Genomic DNA, 27500 nt, shown 5'->3' on the forward strand with positions numbered 1-27500 from the left:
GTAGTAGTAGTTGTAATGGTGATGATATGGTGGTAGTGGTGGTTGCAGTAGTAGTGGTAGTGGTAGTGATGACGATGTGGTTGTGGTGGTTGTAGTAGTAGTGGTAATGGTAATGATATGGTGGTAGTGGTGGTTGTAGTAGTAGTGGTAATGGTAATGATATGGTGGTGGTTGTAGTAGTAGTGGTCGTGATGACGATGTGGTTGTGGTGGTTGTAGTAGTAGTGGTAGTGATGCTATTGTGGTGGTGGTTGTAGTAGTTGAGGTAGTGATGTGGTGGTGGTTGTAGTAGTAGTGGTGGTGGTGGTTGTGGTAGTAGTGGTAATGATGATGATATGGTGGTGGTGGTTGCAGTAGTAGTGGTAGTGATGACGATGTGGTTGTGGTGATTGTAGTAGTGGTAGTGATGATGATGTGCTGGTGGTGGTGTAGTAGTAGTGGTAGTGATAATGATGTGAGGCTGGTGGTTGTAGTAGTAGTGTTAGTGATGATATTGTGGTGGTGGTTGTAGTAGTAGATGATGTGGTGGTTGGAAAACACATTACAGGTTATTATAATACATGATTACACACATTCTCTCACTTCATTTTTTGACAGCTTCGTTGTGCCATAAATATACGCAACAGTTCTGAAACATTTTATTGTGATTTTGATATTGTTTGTTGTTTTTCTTGTGTCGTTATGTTGACATATATACCGAATGAATGGTAATTACTACATTCTCAGCCAACAACAAAATGGCGCTGAATGCTTTCATTGGTGGACACTTTTTAGGCTTCGTACGTATTCTCATTCGTTTAATTCTATGGTAGGATGAGACTTAACGCCTGTTAGGCGATGTTACATTTTATTTTAGACAGAGACAACGGTGTTAACTGTCAGGTACTCACTCATTTTCTTTCCTGAGTAAGGTGAGATACTTTGAGTAAAGAGCATTTTCCAAGGACTCTAATCGGGTCTCGAACCATGGATCTTCCGATCCGAAGTTGAGAATCATACCGCTAGACCACATAGCCGCAGAAATATTGGCTAACAAGCTCTGATATTTATATAATCGTTATTTTGAATCAGTTTTTCTTCATTTCTTTTTCTTCATTTTTTCTCAATAAGATAGATGATGATGGTGATGATGATGATAACCACGACGACGATGATGATGATGATGATGATGATGATGATGATGATGATGATGATGATGATGATGATGATGATGATGATGATGATGATGATGATGATGACGATGTTTTGTTTTTTGTTTTTAAGGGTTTTACGGCGCTAGAAACACATTAAGATCATATCAGCGCCAGTAAAAAGGAAGAAAATGGGAAGGTAAAAAGTTCTAGAATTACAATTAAAGCACCCAAGAAAAAGGAAGACAAAGGGGAATTGGTTCGAATAGGAAACAGATGTAGATTCCAAGAGCACACTATCAAAATACTTCGTTTGAGATCACCTAAAAGTCTCATCCAGACATAAGCACAGGTCCCCACTAAGAGGAATACACTCAAATGTTTACAAATGATATATAATATACAGAAAATAATACAGTGCATAACAGAGAGATGATTTACAAGGAAAATAGTATCATCTCCCAAAACTATAACGACACATTCGACAGTTTCCCTCCCAGCCAAGGAACTCCGGCAAGGATCAGGACAAAACTAAGTAATGTCATTCCAAGACAATGCCAGGAAACAATTGGAAAATGGGTATGGGGGGATAGAAGACACAGTATGTACCTCCCAGCCCACTATGGGAGGTCAGGATTCCCATCCAGGATGATGACGACTACGACGACGACGATGATGATGATGATGATGATGATGATGATGATGATGATGACGACGACGATGATGATGATGATGACGACGACGACGATGATGATGATGATAATGATGATGATGACGACGACGACGATGATGATGATGATGACGACGATGATGATGATGATGATGATGATAACGACGACGATGATGATGATGATAATGATGATGATGACGACGACGACGATGATGATGATGATGATGACGACGATGATGATGATGATGATGATGATGATGATGATGATGACGACGACGATGATGATGATGATGACGACGACGACGATGATGATGATGATGATGATGATTATGATGATGATGATGATGATGATGATGATGATGATGATGATGACGATGATGATGATGATGATGATGATGATGATGATGATGATGATGATGATGATGATGATGATGATGATGATGATGATGATGATGATAATGACAACAAACCACTGCTAGTTCCCTGGCAGCAGTCAGTATATCATTATGGTTGTCCGGCTGATTGAACCCCGTAACGATCAACGCAGTCTTCTTACAGGTGTCAAAATGACTGGCCACGAAACTGGACGCGTTCCCGACAAGCAGACGCTCGTATGGGGATGTCTTGTCGTGGTAGAGATCAAACTAGTAGAAAATTAGTGATGCAAAGTGTGGGGGGGGGAAGAGAGAGAGGGGGGGGGTGGAGGTTAAAAATAACGATAAGCGTTGAACTGTATAAGCTTCAATTTATTAGACGAAAACAGAAACTGTGGACGTTTCGGGTTTCCCCTTTATCAACATATAATTTATCGTTATTTTTTTAATTGATAAAAAGCTTATTAAAAACTAAAAACACAGGAAAAAACAAGGGTATTAAAAAGGGCAATATTGTGCTCAAAGCATTTTACAACGGATCCATAGCCAGCAGCAACAACACTTACAAGTAGGACGAGACATGACGCCTCTTAGGTGATATTACAATTTTTTTCTAACAACGCCGAAACAATGCTGTTAGCGGCCAGGTACTCATTTTACACCTGAGTACGGTGAGAGAATGCGAGTAAAGAGCCTTTTCCAAGGACTCAACTATAGGCCGAGCGAGGCTCGAACCCGGGACCTTTCGATCCGAAAGTAAGGGTCATACCACAAGACCACATTAATATCAGACCTGCAAATATACTAAAAACTAAAAACACAGAAAAAAAAATAGGGCATCAAAAAAGGGCAATAACCACTAAAGGTGCTCAAAGCACTTTACAGGATGTCCCAAGCCAATACCAATACTTTACATGTATGACGAGAAATTTTAAAAAGCTTGAGCTTTTATATAGCGTAATATCCACTAAACGTGCTCAACGAGCTATACAAGCCAGCAGCAACAAAACTTAACATGTAGGACGAGACATGATGCCTCTTTGGAGATATTGCTTTTTTTCTTTTGGACGGAAACAACGATGTTAACGGCTAGGTACCCATTTTACATCTAAGTACGGTGAGAGAATGTGAGTAAAGAGCCTTTTCCAGGGATTCAGCTATAGATAGTATGCACGAACCCTGGACCTTCCGATCTGGAGGTGAGTATCATTCCACAGGAGCACATAGCCGTGGTTTCATTGATTAAAAGCTCTATTAATACAAATTGAGTCCACCTATTTGCAAGTCTGATAACCCAATTCCTTACGGGCTCATTGTTGTAATGGAAATCTCCAAAAATAAGAAATTACGTAAAATATTGTCCATTAATACAACAATATTAAACTAGGCCCTTAAGTGGGTTTGTATGTCAGACCTGCATATATGTACACGTCGATACAAATATAATGTTTAAAAATTGAATAAATATTCTGACGCAACTGTCAAATCGCAAAGAGTGATTAACAAAAATAAATACAACCTCTGCGAAATAGAAGAAAATGTGACCCTTTGCCTCAAAACGGTATTAAGTCGGGTTGGTTAAGATGTTAAAAATTGAATTCATAGCCAGAAATATCAGACGTGTTGAGTTTCTATGTTTTATTGAGGAAAATGGACATCATATTGAAGGGTGCTAATGCCAACAATTGATATTTTTTACAAGTTTAACATTTAATTTGGCTTTTAGGAATATGGTTCATTCCGACATAATACCGTTTTGAGACGATGGGTCACAAATACCAGACACGCAACGTTTTGGGCTCAAAACACTTTCTCAGCCAATAACACAAACAGTTAAAACATTGACAGACTACATCACTGACTGCAAAAAAAAAATTTGACATTTTGAGACGATATCAACCAGCTAGCCGTAACGAAAGTTTTTATAGCCTCTAGAAGGAACAAAATTGACGTCATACAGCTCTTTGTAGTTGTATTATATATATATATATATATATATTATATATATATATATATATATATATATATGAGTGTTGGTGGGTACTCGTAGGTACGAAAGTGCTCGATAATGATGGTTAGAGCTAATATAGAATACAAATTGTCACTCACATTATATGGCCGAGACGTTCGTTTCTTCTATATATAACGAACGTCTCGGCCATAAAATGTGAGTGACAATTTGTATTATATATATATATATATATATATATATATATATATATATATATATATATATATATATATATATATATATATGAGTAGGATACCAGATGACAAGATTATGAATGCATCAGAGATGAAGTCACACAGTGCAATTTCTGGACAAGGGAGGCTACTGAACTTTTACCCATGACTCATTTTTAATTGAAAGGTTGCTTCCCTTGAAAATGTTATAAACATTTTTTTCTTGATCTCAAGGGAGTTTATTTAAACAGACTCTACTGTAGTTCATTTAAAATTCACTTTTTGGCTTTAGGTACCAATAGCTCAGTAGGTAGAGCACTCGTCTCACACCCAAAGAGACTGAGATCGATCCGGGTGAAGACGAGATTTCTTTCTGAACGCCACCCCCCCCCCCCCCCCCCCCTTTTTTTTTTCCCCTTGCCCATCTCGCAGTGATTGGGTACCTGGATCTGCTAGAGCAGGCAGAAAGTTGATTGACTAGCGTCCTATCAAAAGGATAGTAAGCAATCGCTATTGTCCGTTTTACGCTAAAGAAACCGGGATAAACCGTGGCCTTCGTAAAGTTATGGCCTGATACTGACCAAAAAATGATGTCAAAATGCCAGCCTTTTGCCTCAAAAGAAAACAAATCGTGAGTTGAATTCAATAGTTCAACCAATGAAATGACTTTTTTCCATGATCTCTACTAACGACAACTCACTAGGCGGTGCAAAGACCAAATAATGACGTCAAAATGCCAGTCCTTTTGGATTTCAGTATCAGGCTATAACATAACGATGGCTACGGATAAACTCCGACTTCGTTGGCTGAACTGCTCTAAAGGATTGCAGACCTGCCTTGTACCACGAAAATGCATAGAAATACGAATTTTTGGCTCCAGCTGCAGAGCTTCTTAAAAATGAGCTTCAGCTTTTATAAAGCGCAATATCCACTAAATGTGCTCAAAGCGCTTTCCAAGGGTCCCTGGTCAACGGCTCGAACCCAGGGCCTTCCGATCCTTAAACGAGATGAGCTTGAGCTTTTATAAAGCGCAATATCTACTAAATGTGCTCAAAGCGCTTTTCAAGGGGTCCCTGGTCAACGGCTCGAACCCAGGGCCTTCCGATCCTTAAACGAGTGGCATACCACTAGACTACATAGTCGCTTCATAGGTCTCTTTGACACAATAAATCTTGTTGAGAAGGAAAGTCTAGCTTCTTAGAACTTATAATCAGGGTTGCCAGATTAATTTCGGGCATTCTGCCAACTGGATTTTAAAAATCTGCCAAATACCACAAATATCTGCCAAACTGTACTATTTATAGATAGTAGGCGTTTGGCTAAGACTAAGAAGCTCATAACATTGCCATCCGGAAGTATAACGGACCAACACACAAAACTGTGTGTATCCATGAACGTTTATAGTCGGGTTAATACAGTTCAGTGAGAATAACTCACAAACGCGGATGGCAAAATACAATAACAAAGGCTTGAGTAACGTCATCTTCGAACTATCTATAGTACCCCCTTTGAAAACTCATCAGTTTTGTTAAACAAAAAATTCTCAAGGCCGATGTCATAATTTTTTTTTTTCATTTCCCAAGTTTAAAAAAATCACTAATACATAAAAATTGCCATGAAAAAGGTGGAGTAGACCTATACAGTCATTCCTAGGCCTCGGAAAATAAAATCTGCCAAATATCTGCCAAACTGCCAAACCGATTTTTCTCTGCCAAACGACTTCAAATTCTGCAAAAAAAAAAAAAAAAGGTCATTTGGCAGAAAATCTGCCAAATTGGCAACCCTGCCTATAATCAGGACTTTGGAGCATTTTTGGACCTTGCTGAGAGCAAAGTGTTTATTTCTATATCCATTTAAAGTGGTCTTGTGGTATGACACTCGCTTTCGGATCGGAAGGTCCTGGGTTCGAGCCTCGCGCTCGGCGCATAGTTGAGTCCTTGGAAAAGGCTCTTTACTCACTTTCTCTCACCGTACTCAGTTGTAAAATGAGTACCTGGCCGTTGTAGCGTTGTCTTTGTCCGAAAAATTGTAATATCGCCTAACAGGCGGCATGTCCCGTCCTACATGTTAAACGTTGCTGTTGACCAGGGACCCCTTGTAAAGCGCTTTGAGCACATTTAGTGGATATTGCGCTATATAAAGCTCATGCACAATGTTTATTTATATTTTTCCCTTGGAAATTACGACATTTAGAAATTTCAAGTAGCAGCCCTGGGACTAGTTTATTTCTTTGTTTGTTTGTTTGTTTGTTTGTTTGGCTTCAGGTCCAACCTGACATATTACCGCTTTGACGCGATGGGTTACGAATAAAAAAATTAGATGAAATAAGATATTAAAATAATGTCCCCTATATTCACATCCAAACGTACTTTCTACCAGATTTAAACAAACTCTGCTACCCAATCACTGCTGGGTGGATAGTGGGTCAAAAGAAAAAAAAATCCAGACTTTACCTGGAATCTATCTCGATAGACTAGCGTCCTATCCAGAGGGTAGCAAGCAAGGTATAAATCCTGGCTCCTTGGGCCTAATTACTCTGCAGGACTACTTTTTTTAAATTCATACCAAAAGAGAATTTTTTTAACGGGTCTTATCTAAAAGAATTCTTGAATAATTCAGGCTTCAGCCGCAGTGTAGAGCCGCAGAGAAATAATCTAGAGCTAGGTGACATCCCCAGAGCCACTCTGTGCATCGGGAAGTCAATTTGAATACAATATTGATGTTATGCGTTTAGGTAGAATACTCATAACATCCGCCAGTGGTCCCTGGCCAACAGCAACACTTAACATATAGGACGGGACATGACGCCATTAGGCGATATGAAAAAATTTCTCTGACAAAGACAACGCATGTTAACGGCCAGGTAATCATTTTACACCTGAGCACAATGAGAGAATATGAGTATGGCCTTTTCCAAGGACTCAACTATGCGCTGAGCTAGGCTCGAACCCAGGACCTTCCATTTCGGAAGCGTGCAATACCACAAGACCACATAGCCGCACAAGACACTTAGAAATATGTTGGGGTTTTTTTGTAAAAAGTTATATTTTAGCTTTGATTTAAAAGCATCTACACTTTACTTTACCCCCTAGGAAGATCGTTCCATATTTGTGACCCTCCGCCTCAAAACGGTATTAAGTCGGGTTGGTTAAGATGTTGAAAATTGATTTTATCGCCAGAAATATCAAAATTGTGTTGAGCTTGTATGTTTTATTGAGGAGAATGGATACCATATTTCAGGGTGCTAATGCCAACAATTTTTATTTTGACCAGTATTAACATTTAATTCGGCCATTAAGCATCTGGTTCGTTCCGACATAATACCGTTTTGAGACGATGGGTCACATTGGAGGACCAAGTGTTGAAAACGATCTCCCACCATAACATAAATAATCTGATTTCTTGTTTACTTTGAGTTTAGTAGATCCAGCTACGATTGTCACGGATCTAGATTTCGCAGATGATCTGGCTCTACTGAACGAGGAGATGGACCAGGCACAAGAAGTCCTCAATAGAACAAGTAGGACTGTGCTGTAATGCTAAGAAGACAGTTTTCCAAACCTACAACCAAGAAAGGCAAATTAGCATACAGGCAAAGAATGGACAATGGCTTAAGGAAGTTGACAACTTCAAGTACCTAGGAGGTTGGACCCAAAGCAGTTCCTCTGATATTTCTGTAAGAAAAGCATTGGCTTGGAGTGCCTGTCACAAACTCAAGAAAATCTGGAGTTCTACCTACAGAGGGAAATAAAGAAGAGACTGTTCCTGGCAACGGTAGAGTCAGTGCTTCTATATGGAGCAGCGACATGGACTCTCACTAAAGCCCTTGAGAAGCAACTGGACGGCTGCTACACCCGTATGCTGCGGATGGCCCTCAATGTAAGCTGGAAAGAGCACATATTAAATGAAGAGCTCTACAATGACCTCCCCACAGTGACCTCGAAGATTCAAAAGAGAAGACTGAGACTTGCGGGGCACTGCTGGAAACACAAGGAGGAGATTGCAAGCAGTCTTGTGCTATGGGAACCACCTGAGCGAACCAGAAGCAGAGGCAGGCAGAATAAAACCTACATTGACTGTCTGCTAGATGACACAGGAATGGACAACACCTGGGAGCTGCGTACGCTTATGGAGGACAGGACAGAATGCGAAGACTTGTGGCTCATGTTGGGCGCCCCAAGGGGCGGCCTAAGTAAGTAAGTAGTAGATTGGTCAGCAAACCTGCCAAGTACTACGAAAAGCTCGTAGAAATACGAACGAATTTTCGGCTCCAACTAGAGAATTGCATTCGCCTCTTTGAATCAATGAATCTTGTTGAAAAAGAAAGTTTGATGCTTAGAAACTATATTTAGGAATTATGAACATTTTTGGATCTTACTGAAGGCAAATTATTTATTTTGTAATGATATTTAAAGTGACTCTGTAGATAGTATGCGCTTGGCTAAGAAGCTCACAACATTGCCATCCGGAAGTATAACGAACCAACACACAAAACTGTCTGTATCCATGAACGTTTATAGTCAGGTTAATACAGTTCAGTGAGCATTACTCATAAACGCGGATGGCAAAAAACAATAACAAAGACCTGTGTGACGTCATCTTCGAACTATCTATGTTTCCCCCCCCCCCCCCCTTGGAAACTACGAATTTTTGAACTTCAAGTAGACAGCTCTGGGTCAGAAAATCGTCCCACATTTAGCGGATATTGTGCTATATAAAAGCTCTGATTTATTTATTGTACTCACTGTTGTTGCTTTACGTATTGGTGATTTGTCGAAAGTATCTGTGTGAAGTGAGAACAAAAAAAAGAGTCGACATGAATATTGATTAAAAACCTCATGAATAAACATGACCGATAATGAGGCTAATATTTATCATAATAACAGGAAGGGGGACAGAATTATTGTTGTTGATTCATTGTCGTTCGTAGCAAGTTTAAAACAAGGGGTTTCTTGATTCGTGAGGTTAAAGGGGATGTAGTCTATCGATTCACTTGGGAGTCGAGAGAGGTCATGTCAAAGGTCATGTATATGAAAATCCTAAAATAAAAAATGGACATAAGCTTTCGTGTTGATGTTATACGTTTAGGTAAAATACTCATAACATCCGGGAATGGGATATGACGTACCAACACACAAAACTATGTGTGACCTTGAGGGTTTATAGTCTGATTGATATAATGTTATATTGAGAACGAATCATTAAAATGGCTGGCTAAAAATAATAACAAAGAGCTGACTTATGGCAATTTCGTTCCTTTAAAAAATTGAGCTTTTATGTTGAGCAATATCCACTAAACGTGCTCAATGCGCTTTACAAGGGATTCCTGACCAACAGCAACATTCAACATTTAGGACGGGGCATGACGCTTATTAGGCGATTTTACCAAAAACCGCTGTTAGCGGCGAGGTACTCATTTTACACCTGAGTAAGGTGAGCGAATGTCAGTAAAGAGCCTTCTCAAGGACTCAACTATGCGCCGAGCGAGGCTCGAACCCAGGACCTTCCAATTCGAAAGCGAGTGACCCACCGTCTCAGAACGGTATTCCTACTTCCTAAAAGGCGCCATACACGTTGTGTTTTCTACCAGTGACGATCTGGGGACGGCTGAAGCAAATCCTAGTAAAATCGCAATGTGTGTATGGCCAAATACCTGGGCGACAAGCGGAGGGAAGGTCGGTCGCTCGCTCGCAAATCTCGCCTTGCTTAAAAAGTGTGGCCTATTTAGATTTAAAATGACGAGCAGGCACTCTATGGAGTTCTTTAATCGGAGACTGGGATGGCTAAACTCCCTGATTTGCGAAACACATAATACGCATTGACTATTTTATTTTAAAGGGATCTGAGAACGAAACGTTTTCAAAATGAAGATCTACATCAAAATCTAGAAATTCTAGCTTCCATCTGAATCGACGTATACATATATGCAGGTCTGACATCCGAACCCGCTTATGGGCCTAGTTTAACATTGGTGTCATGGACAATATTTTACGTCATTTTTTTGAGATTCCATTACAACAATGTGCCCATAAGGAATTGTGTCATCAGACCTGCAAATAAGTGCACGTCAATCTGAATCAATAAGTCATTCATGCTAGGACTGACTCTTGATCTAGAAGAGTGGCCTGGAATCTATGAGTTTGGAATCTGGACTTTTTTTTTTTTAATAATGGCTTTGGCGTTCGACACTTTCGGATTTATTTTGTTAACTGTACGTTCAATAGGCTTCACTAGTCATGACGTCATTTCCCTCGTAATGACGCATAGTAACTCAGTAACTGGCTCTAAACTATCGGAACAATGGCGGACGCCCTTATGAAATATTTCTCCGACGAGCATAAAAGTGTATCCAGAGGAGAAAAACATTATAAATATGATCATGTTTTGACTTTTATACATTCTGATCACATGACATCTGAAAAATTCTAGCCGGCATGAAGAATAAAAAGTACCAATTATCTTTGTTTAGATCCACGCTGCTCGCCGTTGCTGGGCGACGTGACATCAGACTATTGAATCCAATTGTGGTGCACACGATTGAAGGGATTTTAAAATGGCCGGAAGTGGGAAAAGTCGTCGTTTTTGTGGCGTTATCAATCATTCGTCGTGTCTCTTTTATAATTTAGTGGGGGGGGGGGGGGGGTTCTCTTCTTTCTTCTTCTCTCCTTCTCTTCTTTTCTTCTTCTTCTTCTTCTTCTTCTTCTTTCTTCCGTTCCGTCACGTCACATGATCAGTCCGGTCTGGTGAATGAAGCCCACAGTGGTCCTGAGGTCGTCCTCACTGCCGTACAGCGTCTTTGAGTATGGGGTTGGGTCAGGCCAGGGGAGGGGTTCAAATTGTGAAGAAACGAACATTATTTTTTAATCATTTAGCTACCGCTCCCGGCGTTTTGTCATTCCCAGTCAACAATCCACCCCCAGACCCCAATCCTAAATACCTCGGCATCACATTGGATCTCTCTCTCTCTCTCTCTCTCTCTCTCTCTCTCTCTCTCTCTCTCTCTCTCTCTCTCTCTCTCTCTCCTCTTCTCTCTCTCTCTCTCCTCTCATATCCTCGTCCTCCCACGTCCTTCTCTCTGTCTTGTGCATATCACTTCGACGTAGCCTCCCAACAGTCCTTTGAAGAAGTCTCTGTTTGTGCCCATCTGCCACATTCCGTCACGCCGTTGTTGACCATTCCTGTTATCCTGTTGCCCTCTTCTTTGTGGTCTTCCTCTGCCCTTTTGCCCTTCCTTGCCATGCCCTCCAGTACATACTCTCTCTATGTGTCGTGTCTTTTCAGTGCCCAAAGTAATTGATTCAGCTTTTTTATCTTACTCATTAGCAGGACTTTATAGTCCTAGTGTTTTCATATGTTGCATGCTTTCTTTGTTGTCCACGGGATGCGTAAGATTTTTCTATAGCATTTCATTTCGAAGGCGGTTATTCTCTTTTCTGATTCTTTCCAAAGAATCAAAGAATCACATTGGATAGACAGCTAAATTATCGCAAACACATTGAAGGAACAACAAATATAATCGCAAAAAGAAACAGCCTGGTGAGAAAACTCGCAACTACCACCTGGGGGGCCTCACCACAGGTACTGCTTTGGCACTATGCTACAGTGTGGGAGAATACTGTGTCCCTGTTTGGATGAGGAGCCCACATGTAAACCGCATTAAGAGAATCAGTGAGAATTATAACAGGATGTCTCAAGTCAACTCAAACTCAGTGGCTCCCAACATTGAGCGGCATTGCACCACCAAGTCTTAGATGACAAGACGCTAATCAAAGGATGCATGCAAGAATTGATGAAGCCACAGATAACACCCCTATAAAAATAACATAAATGGAGCACCATCAACAACAAGGCTCAAATCGAGAAGACCTTTCCACATAACAAAAGCGGTAGACTTCAGCGTGGAAAAGAACTGGAGAGAAATGTGGAACAGAGAAACACCAAGAGGAGGAAACGTCATAAAAGATCCCACCAAAAGAATGCCTGCATTCCATATTGCCGGGAAATCCTGGGTTTCCTCAAATCGCCTCTTTAAAGGGCATGGCTGAACTGCATCAAATATGTACAGATTGAAACTTGGGAACAGTGATGCCTGCCGGAAATGTCAGGCAGTTCCAGAGACTAGCGATCACATCGTCCTCCACTGTCCTGTAACTAAACTTGAAGGTGGCTATGAAACTGTTCTTAGGGCGGAGGAAGACTTTCGAAGCTGAATTGACGAAATGAATTTGGAGGTGTAGCCATACGCTACTACTCCTAACAATCCTAATTTTACTGTTCTTGGTTTCCTTGTTTTTTAATCTAAGAGCTACATTGTTTGCGGCTTAGTCCCATTATAAAAGGATACAGGAAACATGAACTTGGAGGTTTTTTTTGCAAAGTGATATTATTTTTATTCTTCACCAAAACGAATAGAACAAAAAGCCCCGTGTTACAAATTTGAGTCTATGATTTCAATTCAATGCCTTTTCCGCCAAGACATCATAAGACATCGTCGCCTAGACATTTCACGAAGGAATATAGATAATTCATCAAACAAGATGTCTGATGTCAACAGGAATCACCCATGTTGTCGAAGTGAGCAAACTGAGGGTTAATAATTTTGCTCAAGGAAAAAAAACGAAAGTGCCTGAAGCGGGGCTCGAACCCGGGTCCTTCCGGGCCACAGTACAATGCCTTAACCACTCGACCACTTCGCCCTCCATAATATGATATAATGCCGCTATAAAAAATACTTTTTATTTTCCATTTTAACTCTTTCGTTCGTATTTTCACGATCCCAGGCTTCAGACAACCCCACCCCTCTAACATCCTCCCGAAAATGCTCGCTTTATTATAATGAATTTTGAAAGAAAACAATACAAATACTATTACAACTCGAAAGTCTGCCTGAATAGAAATAATTTCAAAGGTTTTTCGTGCGAGCTTGTTCTAAATTCCAGTCGTAGGGGTTTAAGAATCCTATAATGTTAGCCCCTATGTGACCTCATATACAAGTATGATACTTTGTTGACATATCAAAACATCATCCATTTGTCGTTTTGTCGTTGCATGTGCTTGAGAGTGAGTACTTACCCGTTGGAACCAAGACACACATCAGGACTGTGAGGCAAGAAAAAAACGCAAAGCTGAAATGGACATTGTGATATAGAATAAATAAATAAATGAATGAATAAATAAATTAATTCATTCATTCATTCACTCATTCATTTATTCATTAATTAATTAATTAATAGAAAAATAAATAAATAAATGCACGTGTTTCAGACGTGATGAAAAAAACTAAATATAACAGCTTCGAAAAAGAACTGTTTATTTGTTTGTTTTTCTTGTATTTTCTTTCTGCTTTCTCTGGTACTGTTTCATACACACTTTTTCATATCTTTGTCTTATAACAGTGCCTTCTCCTTTTTTTTCACCACTTTTACGTATTGAGGCTATGGGCTATGAACAGGGTACACTTTTTGGCAGGTCTGATAACGGAACGCAATTATGGGCCAGATTTAACATTGTTGTTATGGACAATACTATACGCTGGTTTGAGACCATTCCCATTACAACAATGAACCCATAACCATTTGGGTTATCAGACCTGTAAATAGGTACACGTTGGTTGAAAATTAATTTATTCATTGTTTTGACGTGTGATTTATACGTGATAAATTAGGATTGATTGTATCTATAGTAGTTTTGTTGAGTTGATCCCATCATTGATTAATTAACATGAATAATAGAGCGAATTTATCATTATACGAATATTTTGTTTATGTACCTATTAATAGATTCTACTTTCACTTCCTCTTTGCCTTTATCCTGTCCATGTTAGACAGATGAAAATCATCATGAGTTTTATTTAATAAAATCGAATTAAATCGTCCCTTCTGTGTTATCATCTTTCATTGATTATTATTGGGCTGCCATAACATAACCTCAACAGTTTGTATGTAGAGGGTTTTCGTACGTGTATATTATGGAGAAATTTCCAGATGTAGGTTTGAGTGTACAGTTGTATATTATGTGTAAGCGTGCTACTAATATGATATGTAGCCATGATAGTTTGTGTGCTTGTTTATCGCTAAAGAGCACTTATCAGTGGATTAACGGGCGCTATATTATTATCATCATCATCATCATCATCATCATCATCATCATCATATTATTATTATTATTATTATTATTATTATTATTATTATTATTATTATTATTATTATTATTATTATTATTATTATATGATTATTATTATTATTATTATTAATAGTAGTAGTAGTAGTAGTAGTAGTAGTAGTAGTAGTAGTAGTAGTAGTAGTAGTAGTAGTATTAATATATCATTAATAGTAGTAGTAGTAGTAGTAGTAGTAGTAGTAGTAGTAGTAGTAGTAGTAGTAGTAGTAGTAGTAGTAGTAGTAATGTTATTAGTAGCAGTAGCAGTAGTAGTAGTAGTAGTAGTAGTAGTAGTAGTAGTAGTAGTAGTAGTAGTAGTAGTAGTAGAAGTAGTAGTAGTAGTAGTAGTATTGTTATTATTATTATTATCATCATCATCATCATCATCATCATCATTATCATTATTATTATTACTATTAATATTAAAAAGAAATCAATTATAATTTTTGCAGCTTTGACCGATTCCAAACACTTACCAAATGTTCACTAGAATCATCTTGAAATTGAAATGAATCTCCACACGTCCAGAAAAAAAATCTACATCAAACCATAAGTAATAAACAGAAAAGAATATAACAGCTCAAAAAAAAAAATAACAAAATACCAAACACGGACTCAAAACCCTTCTTCAGCCAACAATAACAACATCAACAACAAATAATAAAACGATAAAAACATAAATACATTTCTGAAAAAAAAGATAAACAGATCGACGGCAGGGAACTAACAAGATGTTAAGAGTGGATGACATAATCAGCCGGATGGTGAAAAGGTTTGAACTGAGATATTGACAAGTTTAGTTAGAAGGTCAATTTTGATCGAAAAATGAGTTCTTGTCATAAATGATTAAATCAACCCTTTTTGTACATCTTCGGGAAATATCAAAGCTTAATTTCACTTCTAAATATTTTTTACAGCTAGTCAAATTGAAAAAGTATGAAATTTGAGAAAAGTTGCTGGATACCTTTCCCATACATCTGACCATAACTTCATGAAATATCACCCGATTTATTTCAAATACAAATTAAAATGCTCTGAAGAGTATATTCTTTCAGAAAATGCAAGAAAATGCAAATCCAAAATTTTCAACTTCCGACTGGTTATGTCATTCAATGACACCCATTATGATCTCGTCCTCCCTGTACAAATAGTCTTGGATACCCCACGATTTTTTGTACAGGAAGAACGTGTCTATAATATTTCCCTGCCTTCGATCTGTTTGTTTGGGGTTGTTTGTTTTTTTGTTTGTTTGTTTGGTTGTTTTTTTGTTTTTTTTTTTTGTTTTTTTGGTATTTATTAACCCTCTGCTTACCATCCAAAGGAAAATCGTCACATTCGTTACGATGCAACCAACAATTTTCTCATTCTGATAAATATCCTTTGTACATCACAAATTATAAAGAAAATACTTTGTTATAGCGATAAATATTTGACACTGGACAATTTTATGTATAGAATGGACTTGTTCCTTTACTGTTTGAGTAGAAACAAATCTTTTTATGTCTTGTGTGGGTGTGAAGTTTCAGGGAAAATTCTGAAAACGGCTGGTAAGGAGGAAGATATTATGTTTTCGTTGAGTTGTTTTTTTTTTTTTGTTTTTTTTTTTTTTTTGTTGTTGTTGTTTTTTGTTTTGTTTTTTGTTTTTTTTGGGGGGTTTTTTGTTTATGTTTTTGCTGTTGTTTTTGTTTGTTTGTTTTTGTTCTTTTTTTGGTTTGTTTGTTTGGTGGGTTTTTTTGTTGTTGCCTGAAGAAGGATTTTGATCCGAAACGTTCCATGTTTGGTAATGTGTTCTTTTTTTTTAAGCTGTTAGACCTATTTTCATTTCTGTTCGTTACTTTTAACAGTCCACAGCTGCTAGCAGCGTAGTAATAAATAACAATGTGAAATTGAATGTAAGATCCAATTTGATATACGAAAACAGGTAATTATATGGACGTTTTTGTGTATTCATCAAAACAACGCCACCACATTATCTCGCATTCGTCTGTAATGTTTAATTCGTCCTGTTTTTTTGTAAATAAAGGAGAAATCCGAAACGTCCGCGTTATCTGTTTTCGTATAGTAAATTGAAGCTTAAATTTACTATCACATTATAATATATTATTTCTTCGAGCTTTGAGCAGCAATATTTACATTTAGCAGCGTATCTAGTATCACACACGTCAAACCACAACACCTTTTATCACCGGTAATGAATGGACGCGACGGTCGAACGCTCGCTCTTTTATGGTTAGTTATATTGACCAGGGTTGCCAATTTGGCAGATTTTCTGCCAAATGTCCTTTTTTTTTTGGCAGAATTTGAAGTCATCTTGCAGAAAAAAACGGTTTCGCAGTTTGGCAGATATTTGGCAGATTTTATTTTCCACGTTTTCCATGGCAATTTTTATGTATTAGTGCTATTTTTAAATTTGGGAAATGAAAAAAAAAATTATGACATCGGCCTTTCGAATTTTTTGTTAAACAAAATTGATGAGTTTTCAAAGAAGTAACTATAAATAGTACGGTTTGGCATATTTTTGTGGTATTTGGCAGATTTTTAAAATCCATTTGGCAGAATGCCTGAAAATAATCTGGCAACACTGATATTGACTCATATTTATGAATTGCGAATTGATCGTGATCAGCTTTGTGCATCCGCATCCTTAAGTACAAATAAGTTCATGTCTAAAAGTGTTACAGTATTGAGCCCAATTCAGTTTGACCCCCATTGAGGGAGGTGTCCACCACTACCGACATTTCAGACAGTTGTTACAGTGAATGACACAATCAGTCGGATGGTGAAAAGGTTTGAATTGAGATATTGCCCAGTTTAGTGAGAGGATCAATTTTTATCCAAAATGAGTTCTTGACATAAATGATTAAATCAACCCTTTTTGTACATCTTCGGGAAATATTTTTTACAGCTAGTCAAGTTGAAAAAGTATGAAATTTGAGAAAAGTGGCTGGATACCTTTCCCATACATCTGACCATAACTTCATTAAAAATCACCCGATTTACTTCAAACTAAGCTTTCAGTGCTGTAGCTCTTGGCAGCATATTTTTTCAGAAAAAGCAAAAAATTCAAATCCAAAATTTTCACCTTCCGACTGATTATATCATGCACTGACACAAGTATTGGTTTGACCAATGCATAGGAAGTAGTGACTCCATGGACCAATCATTCTAGATGTGCGGCTATGTGGTGTAGTGGTATGACACTTGCTTTCGGATCAGAAGGTCCTGGGTTCGAGCCTGCCTCGCTCGGCGCATAGTTGAGTCCTTGGAAAAGGCTCTTTACTCATATTCTCTCACCGTACTCAGGTGTAAAATGAATACCTGGCCGTTAACAGCGTTGTCTTTGTCCTAAAAATTGTAATATCGCCTAACAGGCATCATGTCCCGTCCTACACGTTAAATGTTGCTGTTGAACAGGGACCCCTTGTAAAGCGCTTTGAGCACATTGAGTGGATATGGCGCTATAGAAAAACTCGATTTATTTTATTTTATTTTAGATACAAATTGTGGAGCTGAGATCACGTGACCATGAAAACAAGAAATGTTCAAACGATATGTTAAAGGATCTGAAAAAAATTCTTACAATCTTACAAAAGAACTTTTTTATCCTGTACAAATCCTTCAGTACTTCTTTGTTTCATTGCCACTTGGTCCATTAGTATAGGTGATTTGTATGATTATTATTTGTGTTTAATTACTAGTAGTAGTAGTAGTAGTAGTAGTAGTAGTAGTAGTAGTAGTAGTAGTAGTAGTAGTAGTAGTAGTGGGGGTGGTGTTGGTGGTGGTAGTAGTAGTAGTAGTAGTAGTAGTAGTAGTAGTAGTAGTAGTAGTAGTAGTAGTAGTAGTAGTAGTAGTGGTGGTGGTGGTGGTGGTGTTGGTAGTAGTAGTAGTAGTAGTAGTAGTAGTAGTAGTAGTAGTAGTAGTAGTAGTAGTAGTAATAGTAGTAGTAGTAGTAGTAGTAGTAGTAGTAGTAGTAGTAGTAGTAGTAGTAGTAGTAGTAGTAGTAGTAGTAGTAGTGGTGGTGGTGGTGGTGGTGGTGGTGAAGGTAGTAGTAGTAGTAATAGTAATAGTATTATTATTATTATTATTATTAGTAGTAGTAGTAGTAGTAGTAGTAGTAGTAGTAGTAGTAGCAGCAGTAGTAGTAGTAGTAGTAGTAGTAGTAGTAGTAGTAGTAGTAGTAGTAGTAGTAGTAGTAGTAGTAGTAGCAGAAGTAGTGGTGGTGTTGGTGGTAGTAGTAGTGGTGGTGGTGGTGAAGGTAGTAGTAGTAGTAGTAGTAATAGTAATAGTAATAATAGTAGTAGTAGTAGTAGTAGTAGTAGTAGTAGTAGTAGTTGTTGTTGTAGTGGTAGTAGTAGTAGTAGTAGTAGTAGTAGTAGTAGTAGTAGTAGTAGTAGTAGTAGTGGTAGTAGTAGTAGTAGTAGTATCATAATTACTATTGTATTATTGCTTTTATTATTAATGTTATTATTATTATTATTATTATTATTATTATTATTATTATTATTATTATTATTATTATTATTATTATTATTTTTATTATTATTATTATTATTATTATTATTATTATTATTATTATTATTATTACTTTATCATTATTATTATCATTATCATCATCATGATTACAAAATAGACTCCAGTGGACAAAGGCCGTAAAAATAAATCAGTCATTTATTTCATTGTACTATCATATCATTATAATTTAGTAACGCAAAATGAGTCGATATGTCGGTGTGTTTTGCCAGTCAATGGGGCCCGTTTCCATCTCATTAGTGGTATTGATCATTAGCTATTCACAATGTTACTGTTTGAATATAGATAGAATGCGCTTGGCCAAGGAGTTCACAACATTGCCATCCGGAAGTATAACGGACCAACACACAAACTGTGTGTAACCATGAACGTTTATAGTCTGGTTAATATAGTTTAGTGAGAACAACTCACAAACGCGGATGGCAAAAACAATAACAAAGGCCTGAGTGACGTCATCTGCATACTATCTATAATATGTGTTATTATTAACCAAGTAACACTGTCAAACCTTTGAGAAAAAGAAAACTCGTATTTTTAAAAATTGGCCAGAAAACTCGCTCTTCAAATCAGGGCTGAGAATCTTCCGCCTAAAGGCGGATTTCCGCCTAAATGGTAGTTTATCTCCGCCCATCCCATCACATTTCCTCCTTTTTCAAATTTGCCATGTCAACCATTTTCCTCAAAATCACCATTATGTCTTATGTCATATTTTGACACCTGTGCTCAGTCTCGTGAAATTTGGTGACAGTCTCGTTTTTATGACGTTGGGCCAGACAGTATGGCACCAGATGTCGCAATTGACACAGAAGACCAGTAGTGTTCTTTGATTAGTTAGTTGATGGTGGAAGGGGATGGACAAATGGGTCTGGATTTTTTTCCCCTGTTGTAGGTACCTATTGCCTTTTTAATCTCTCTCTCTCTCTCTCTCTCTCTCTCTCTCTCTCTCTCTCTCTCTCTCTCTCTCTCTCTCTCTCTCTCTCTCTCTCTCTCTCTCTCTCTCTCTCTCTCTCTCTCTCTCTCTCTCTCTCTCTCTCTTTTTTTTTTTTTCCCCTTTGCCTTTCTTTCTATTTCTCTTTTCTTCTTTATTTTTTTTTCTGATATAGAATTCAAAATGTCAATACATAAGTTATTATGGTAAAGAAGTCTCCCCCCCCACACACACACACACACACCCTTATCTCTCTCTGTTTCTTTCTCAACTATCCATTAAATCATCTGGTATATAGAGATGATATATTAGAACAAAGCAATGGTGATTGGCTTAGTTTAATCTTTTTTCTTTTTACCTTTGGACTATGGCTTTGAATTTGAGAGATTCTTGGGTTGTATTTATAAGCTGACTAACTACTACTACTAGGTTTCTTTGCTTGTTTTTGATCGATAGACCGAGAAATTTTCCTCCTTTTTGACAAATTGCTATTATCATCACTGAATAAAAAAACACTCACCAAAGCCACTACATCAACATCTCTACCACCGCTACTATTACAATCACCACCACATCATTATCCCTACCACCACTACTACTACAAATAGCACCACATCATCCCTACCACCACTACTACTACAACTACCACCACATCATCAACCCTACTACAACCATCATCATATCATCATCCCCACCACCACTACTACTACAATCACCACCACATCATCATCCCTACCACCACTACCACATCACCCCTACCACCACCACACCATCATCACTAGCACCACTACCACAACTACCACCACATCATCATTCCTCCCACAACTACTACTACAACCACCATCACATCATCAACCCTACTACCACTACTTCAACCACACAACATCATCATCCCTATCACCACTACTATTACCACCAACATCACACCATCATCCCTACCACCACTACTACTACAACCACCACCACACCATCATCCCTACCACCACTACTACTACAACCACCACCACGCCATCATCCCTGCCATCTCTACTACTACAACCACCACCACACCATCAACCCTACTACCACTACTACAACCACCACCTCATCATCATCCCTACCACTACTACAACTACAACCGTCATCCCTACCACCACCACAACTACAACCACCACCAAACCATCATCCCTACCACCACTACTACTACAACCACCACAACATCATCCCTACCACCACTACTACTACAACTACCACCACATCATCATCCCTACTACAACCACCAAATGTTGTAATTACACTTTCAACTTTTGAAATTCCACCGAGTTGTGTCAGAAATTGCTGAAAGACAAATTTTGGGTCGCATCTCAGTAAATTTTAGTGAAATTCAAATCTATAGGTTATGGTCGCATGGATGGGTCATGATCTTCACGATGAAAAATTTCCTCCTTTTTTGTGACCAGTCATTCTCACCCCTGTCAAATATCGGTCGATTCAAAAGACCCTCATCTTTGCAAAAACTCTCAAACCTGGGACTTCGCGAAGTCTTTTATGAATTCCCAGCTTTAAAAGTTTTTGCTAAGATGAGGGTTATATAAATCGATCGATATTTGAAGGACGAGTTTTCTGGCCAAATTTTTAAATACTTGTCTTTCCAGAATACAACAGTCAAATAGAGGATCCAGACTTCAGTTCAAATTTATGAATTCACGACACACACACACACACACACACACACACACACACACATACACACACACAAACACACACAAACACACACACACACTCACTCACATATTCATAACACATGTTGTAATGAAAAGACTGTTAAACCAACACAAAATATTGTCCATAACAACAATGTAGAAACAAGCCCATAATTGCGTTCGGTTATCAGACCTGCTAATGTGTGCACGTCGGGACCGGCCAAAACGAAGAGAAACTTGTATCTTTTTTTTTTTTAATTTGTTTCTGCTTTTCTGTGACTGTTTAGTATAGGTCATTTTAAAAAATTGAGCTTTATATAGCGGAATATCTACTAAATGTGCTCAAATCGCTTTACAAGGGGTCCCTGGCCAACAGCAACATTTAACATGAAGGACGGGACATGACGCCTGTTAGGCGATATTCCAATTTTACGGACAAAGACAACGCTGTTAACTGCCAGGTACTCATTTTACACCTGAGTGCGGTGAGAGAATGTGAGTAAAGAGCCTTTTCAGAATTTAGATCCATAAGGTACGTCAAGCTGATTGGTGCCGCTTTATATAGCGGTTGACGAACAATAGCAAGTACTACCTTACAGATAGGGGGTTAATCTTTATTATTATTAGTAGTAGTAGTAGTAGTAGTAGTAGTAGTAGTAGTAGTAGTAGTAGTAGTAGTAGTAGTAGTAGTAGTAGTAGTAGTAGTAGTAGTAGTAGTAGTAGTAGTAGTAGTAGTAGTAGTATGAAGAAGAAGAAGAAGAAGAAGAAGAAGAAGAAGAAGAAGAAGAAGAAGAAGAAGAAGAAGAAGAAGAAGAAGAAGAAGAAGAAGAAGAAGAAGAAGAAGAAGTGTTGTATATTTTCTTACGCCATTTTCTTTATTGCAACAAAGAGCAGGAATTATCGGGCAATTTTCACAGGTACCAAAAAGCCCGCAATTTGTTGTGTATTTTGAACGGAAGTAATCTAGAGAACGATGACTACGGAGAGAGGTTGGGTTTTCTTTGGTGACTGTCAAAGAGGAAGCATCATGTTTTATTTGTAATCAATCTTGCCTGTAAATAAAGTGTTTAAAAGTATCTTTGGAGACTCAGTTCAATTTATTGACTAACATTTTGGTGCCGAAAACCGGGATCCTCTAGATTTTCGTTAATTGGACTGTGTGTTTTGTTTGAGAAGAAGCAGGCAAGTAGATATTCAGTTGACAGTCGTTGGTTTCATTTTCCTCCATTGTTGTTAGAAGAGGCGACGTAGTGTCCTCCAGTGTATTCGATACCACTAGTTAGTATGGAAGAAGCGAAAAAACGCAGGTCTGCGACGAAAGGATGGCTTTCGCGTGAGATTCTGAATCTAAAACAGCTTTTTGCCAGATTCGACGTTTCTTCAGCTGAATTGGCCGACGCATTGGCAGATTTTAAAAGGCGACAAGATAAGTTAACATCAGTGCAAGAAGAACTCGAACTGTTGTTCCTTTCTGAAGAGGACTTGCAGCGTGACATTGAAATAAACATTTATTCCTACTTGAGTGCAGATCGGCTAAGGCGGCTGCAGAAATGAAACTAGTTGAGATTCAGACCTCCATGGAACCGGAGCGCATTGTGAACGCTAACAATAGTGAAACGCAGGACAATGGATCAGGGCGTTTTAATCCTAGTGCATCAAACTTGCCAAAAATACAACTGGCAGGTTTTTCGGGGGATTACACTGAGTGGCCTTCATTCTTTGATTCGTTTCGAGCGCTTATTGATGAAGCGACGCTACCTGGTATCACCAAGTTTTCGTATCTGCAATCACTGTTGTCGGGAGAAGCCCTTTCGTGTATCAAAGGACTAAGTTTGACCGGAGAAAATTATCGTCACGCACTTGAAATTCTTGGACAACGTTACGATAGAAAAGAAAAAATAGTTTTCGACCATATTCAAAAACTTCTGGCAACTGAGGTCAACGTAAGGAATGTGAAAAATATGTGGACTTTTTACAACCTAGTTCAGTCACACATTAGGAGTTTAGAGAACTTTGGAATTTCAGGGGAACAGTATGGGGTCATTTTGACACCCCTGATATTGAGTCGACTGCCAAGTGACTTTCGTATGGAATGGGCCCGAACGAGCGACAAACGAGAGTCGGACTTACTCTTTTTTATGGATTTTCTCCATGGCGAAATTCAAAGACGGGAACGTTCCCAACATTTCGATTTGCCACCAACACACGAAAAAGCAAGGGTGGCAGTGGCGTACGAGAAAAGGAAAAACACTCTGTCTGCGTTGATGACAAGTGAAAAAAGAGACAATCAGAATCGTGCTTGTGTTTGTGTTTTCTGTGGTAAAAGGGACAGCCATTACAGTGATAAATGTCCACAGCTGGCGGAAATGGACGATGAAAAAAATTAGAGAGAAAACAAAGAACAGTAATCTTTGTTTCAAGTGTTTCCGGCCTTCACATTTGGCTAAGAATTGTAGATTCAAATGTTCGATTTGCCATAAAGGTCACCATAAGGTGTTTTGTTACCAAAATCAGAGTGCTGCCAAACAAAACACAAACAGAGCTGAAGACAGTGCAAATGAAAATGGGGGGTCAGGCAACTGCGTGATTTACGCCAAGTCTGAGTTTACAGGAAGACAGACTGTCATGCAAAGCTGCAAAGTGAAAGTCAATGATGTTGACGTTTTTGTTTTGTTTGACAGCGCTGCTGATAAAAGTTACATCTCATCCTCCTGTGTGAAGAGTTTAAAACCCAAATTTATTGGTAAGGAGGAGACATCATTTTTCACCTTTGATGGGGGCAGACCATCAGAAAAAAAGAGAAAGAAATGTTTATGAAGTTTCCTTTCAGGGTCTGAAGGGTAAGCAGTCGAATGTCTGTTTGACAGAAATTGGTGAAATTTGTGGCACATTATACAGGCCAGGGGTGAATCTTGATTGTCTTGCTCAGTTTAAGTCTCAGGTGGGCTCAGATTTGGAATGGGGAGATGAGTATGACAAGGGTCAGAGAATGAGAGTGGATGTTTTGATTGGACTTGATAGTTATTGGGAGTTAATAATACCAGGTAAGGTAATAAACAGTGAGATTGGACTTGTGGCTCAAGAGACCATTTTCGGTAAGTGGATCCTTTCTGGATTATGGCATTCCCCTGAAGTAAAGGGCAAAAACTCCCATTCACAATTTTTGACACTGGGTTGTGTAAGTGATAGTACAGTGAAGAAATTCTGGGAGCTTGAGGCAATTGGGATCTTGGATGATTCGAACCACGGGGTCAATGCAGAAGTAGGGAACCCCGTATGGGAAGAATTTAGGAACAGTGTTAAGTTTGTAGATCAGAGGTATGAAGTTGCATTGCCATGGAAGGACGGGGTCATGAAGTCAGAGTTACAGAACAATTTTCAATCTGCAAAAAGTAGAGTTGAAAAACTTGACAGGAAGCTGGGTGATGACACCAGATATGCTGATGTATTCAAAGCTCTTGAAAAGGAAGGAGTGATACATGAGGTTCCCTTGGACGAAATGCAGCCAGAAAACAGGCCAGTTTATTACATACCTCACTTTCCAGTAATCAAAGAAGAGAGCGTCACGACCAAGGTCAGACCTGTGTTTGACGCCTCATGCCGTGGATCGAATGGAATATCATTGAATGATTGCGTTCATGCCGGTCCCAATCTGTTACCCAATTTGGCCGATGTCCTCCTTAGATTTCGAATATGGCCGGTAGCCCTGACAGCAGATATCAAGAAGGCATTTCTTCAAATTAGATTGAAAAAGGAAGACCAAGACGTACAGAGGTTTCTTTTGAAGGAAGGCCAAAACATGAGAGTGATGCGCTGTGAACGAGTGATCTTTGGATGTACCTCATCACCATTTTTGTTGATTGCAACAGTCAGACACCATCTCAACAAGTATGAGAAGTCAAGGATTCTGGAAGAGATGAAAGATAACTTCTACATGGATGATCTTCTCACTGGAGCAGATGACATTGACCAGGCATGTGAGATGCAGAAGACAGCATCCAAAATCATGTCAGAAGCAAACATGCAGCTGTGCAAATGGAATTCTAACAGTTTGGCAGTAAAAGAAAGAGTTCAAAAAGATTTCAGAGATGGAGTCATGCCACAGAGTGACACAACCAAAATTTTGAGATTGAAGTGGAATCCGACGGCTGATGTTTTTGAATTTATGGGTTATCCCTTTCCAACAGATGTTGTGGTAACCAAACGGTTAGTTTTGAGTTTGATGTCCAGAATTTTTGATCCGCTGGGCTTCCTCAGTCCTTTCACTATAACAGCAAAGATTGTCTTCCAAGAACTCTGGAAATTGGGAGTGGAATGGGACGAAGAAATCCCAGACAGCCTAGAAAAACGGTTTTCAGCATGGATGCATGAATTGTACATATTGTCGACATGGGCAGTACCAAGGTGTTTAGTGTTGTGCACCTGGATCAACAAGAAGAGTTTAGAAATCCATTGCTTTTGTGATGCGAGTGAAAAGGGGTATTGTACTGCTGTGTATTCAAGTGTGAAGGCAGAAGATGGACGACAGAGGATGACATTGGTTATGGCCAAGTCACGAGTGGCACCAGTAAAACAGGTCACCTTGCCTCGTTTAGAATTGTTGGGTTGTCTGTTAGGAGCCCGTCTCCTTCGTTTTGTAATGAAAGCATTACAACTGCCAGAGGAAACAAATTACAGATGCTGGACAGACTCGATGGTTGCTCTACACTGGATACGCAGTGATTCCTCAAAGTGGAAAACCTTCATTGCAAATAGGGTTTCTGAAATCCAACAACTTACTTCCCCCTCAAATTGGCAGCATTGCAAGGGATCGGAAAATCCTGCTGATTTGGGAACACGGGGAGTGACAGCAAATACCTTGATGCATTCGTCTGAGTGGATAAATGGGCCAACAGATTTTTAGAGAAGGAAAGTCAAGAAGAGAAAATCCAAGATGAAGCGGAAGTCAACATGATATGTTCCTCAGAGTGCCAAGAGATGACACTACAAAGCAACACCCTTAGTGCAGTGCCTCTGCTACCGTTTGAACGGTGGGGAGGCTTCTCAAAGTCTGTCAGAGTAGTGGCGTGGGTGCTAAGATTTATCAGTAATTGCCGTCAGAAAGCACGCGCAGATAGAGAATACTCAGAGTGTCTCAAGGTTGAAGAGATAGTTGAAGGGAAGAGGGTGCTTTTGAGAACAGTTCAAGCTCAGTATTTTTCTGAAGAAGTGAGACAAGTTCAATTGGGGAACAGGGTGGCTAAGGGGTCTCCGTTGCGTAAATTGAATCCTTTCATTGATGAAGATGGTCTCTTGAGGTTGCAAGGACGACTTCAGTTTGCTTCAGCGTCATTTGAGTGCAAACACCCAATTATTTTGCCGAAATGTCATGTTTCAGAGTTATTGACAAGTCGTGAGCATTTAGAATCGAAGCACGCAGGTGTTCCACACATGATATCTTCTATCCGGAACGAGTTCTGGATAATCGGGTTGAGAACATTAGCAAGAAAAGTAAAAAGGCAGTGTGTCAGGTGCTCTAGATATGACTCTTTACCATGCCAACAGCCAATTGCTCCTCTCCCCAAGGAGAGAATTAGCAGATCTGAACCCTTTTCTGTAACAGGGGTAGACTTTGCCGGGCCTATATTTACCGCAGACTTTGTTGGGAAAAAGCACTACATTTGTTTGTTTACATGTGGTGTAACAAGGGCCATTCATTTTGGAGCTTGTGGACAGTTTGACAGTTGAACAGTTCATGATGGCATTCAAACGATTTGTGTCAAGAAGACGTATGCCAGTGACTGTTATGAGTGATAATGCTAAAACTTTTCAGTCAGCGTCAAGAAAATTGGCAGAAGAATATGGT

The 27500-nt window shown here is 38.9% G+C and overlaps 4 protein-coding genes across 5 annotated transcripts in view; 3 read left to right on the top strand and 1 right to left on the bottom strand.

Annotated features, from left to right (window-relative positions):
* LOC144971905 (pancreatic lipase-related protein 3-like) overlaps positions 1-16712 on the bottom strand; it is a 59117-nt gene extending 42405 nt beyond the window's left edge. Inside the window, exons 1-5 of one of the 2 annotated variants that reach the window (XM_078912976.1) lie at positions 16649-16712; positions 14992-15052; positions 13430-13482; positions 9103-9140; positions 2270-2443 (exon numbers count right to left, since the gene is read on the bottom strand). In XM_078912976.1, coding sequence (XP_078769102.1) covers positions 2270-2443; positions 9103-9140; positions 13430-13482; positions 14992-15011 — 285 coding nt within the window. In that variant the 5' untranslated portion in view covers positions 15012-15052; positions 16649-16712. The remainder of the gene's footprint in view (positions 1-2269; positions 2444-9102; positions 9141-13429; positions 13483-14991; positions 15053-16648) is intronic. The other variant, XM_078912977.1, reaches the window with a different exon arrangement.
* Positions 16713-23205: 6493 nt separating this feature from the next.
* Positions 23206-24042, top strand: LOC144971656 (uncharacterized). The gene has a single exon (XM_078912730.1). It carries the CDS (start codon positions 23206-23208, stop codon positions 24040-24042), a length of 837 nt encoding a protein of 278 aa, XP_078768856.1.
* Positions 24043-24428: 386 nt separating this feature from the next.
* Positions 24429-26558, top strand: LOC144971657 (uncharacterized). Its single transcript, XM_078912731.1, has one exon. The coding sequence runs from the start codon at positions 24429-24431 to the stop codon at positions 26556-26558; it is 2130 nt and encodes a 709-aa protein (XP_078768857.1).
* Positions 26559-26605: 47 nt separating this feature from the next.
* On the top strand, positions 26606-27382 carry LOC144971658 (uncharacterized). The gene has a single exon (XM_078912732.1). The coding sequence runs from the start codon at positions 26606-26608 to the stop codon at positions 27380-27382; it is 777 nt and encodes a 258-aa protein (XP_078768858.1).
* Positions 27383-27500: the final 118 nt, after the last annotated feature.

Source organism: Berghia stephanieae, chromosome 4 (genome assembly GCF_034508935.2).
Source record: "Berghia stephanieae isolate SIO BIC M18660-M18661 chromosome 4, UCSD_Bste_1.3, whole genome shotgun sequence".
Classification (NCBI taxonomy): Eukaryota; Metazoa; Mollusca; class Gastropoda; order Nudibranchia; family Aeolidiidae; genus Berghia; species Berghia stephanieae.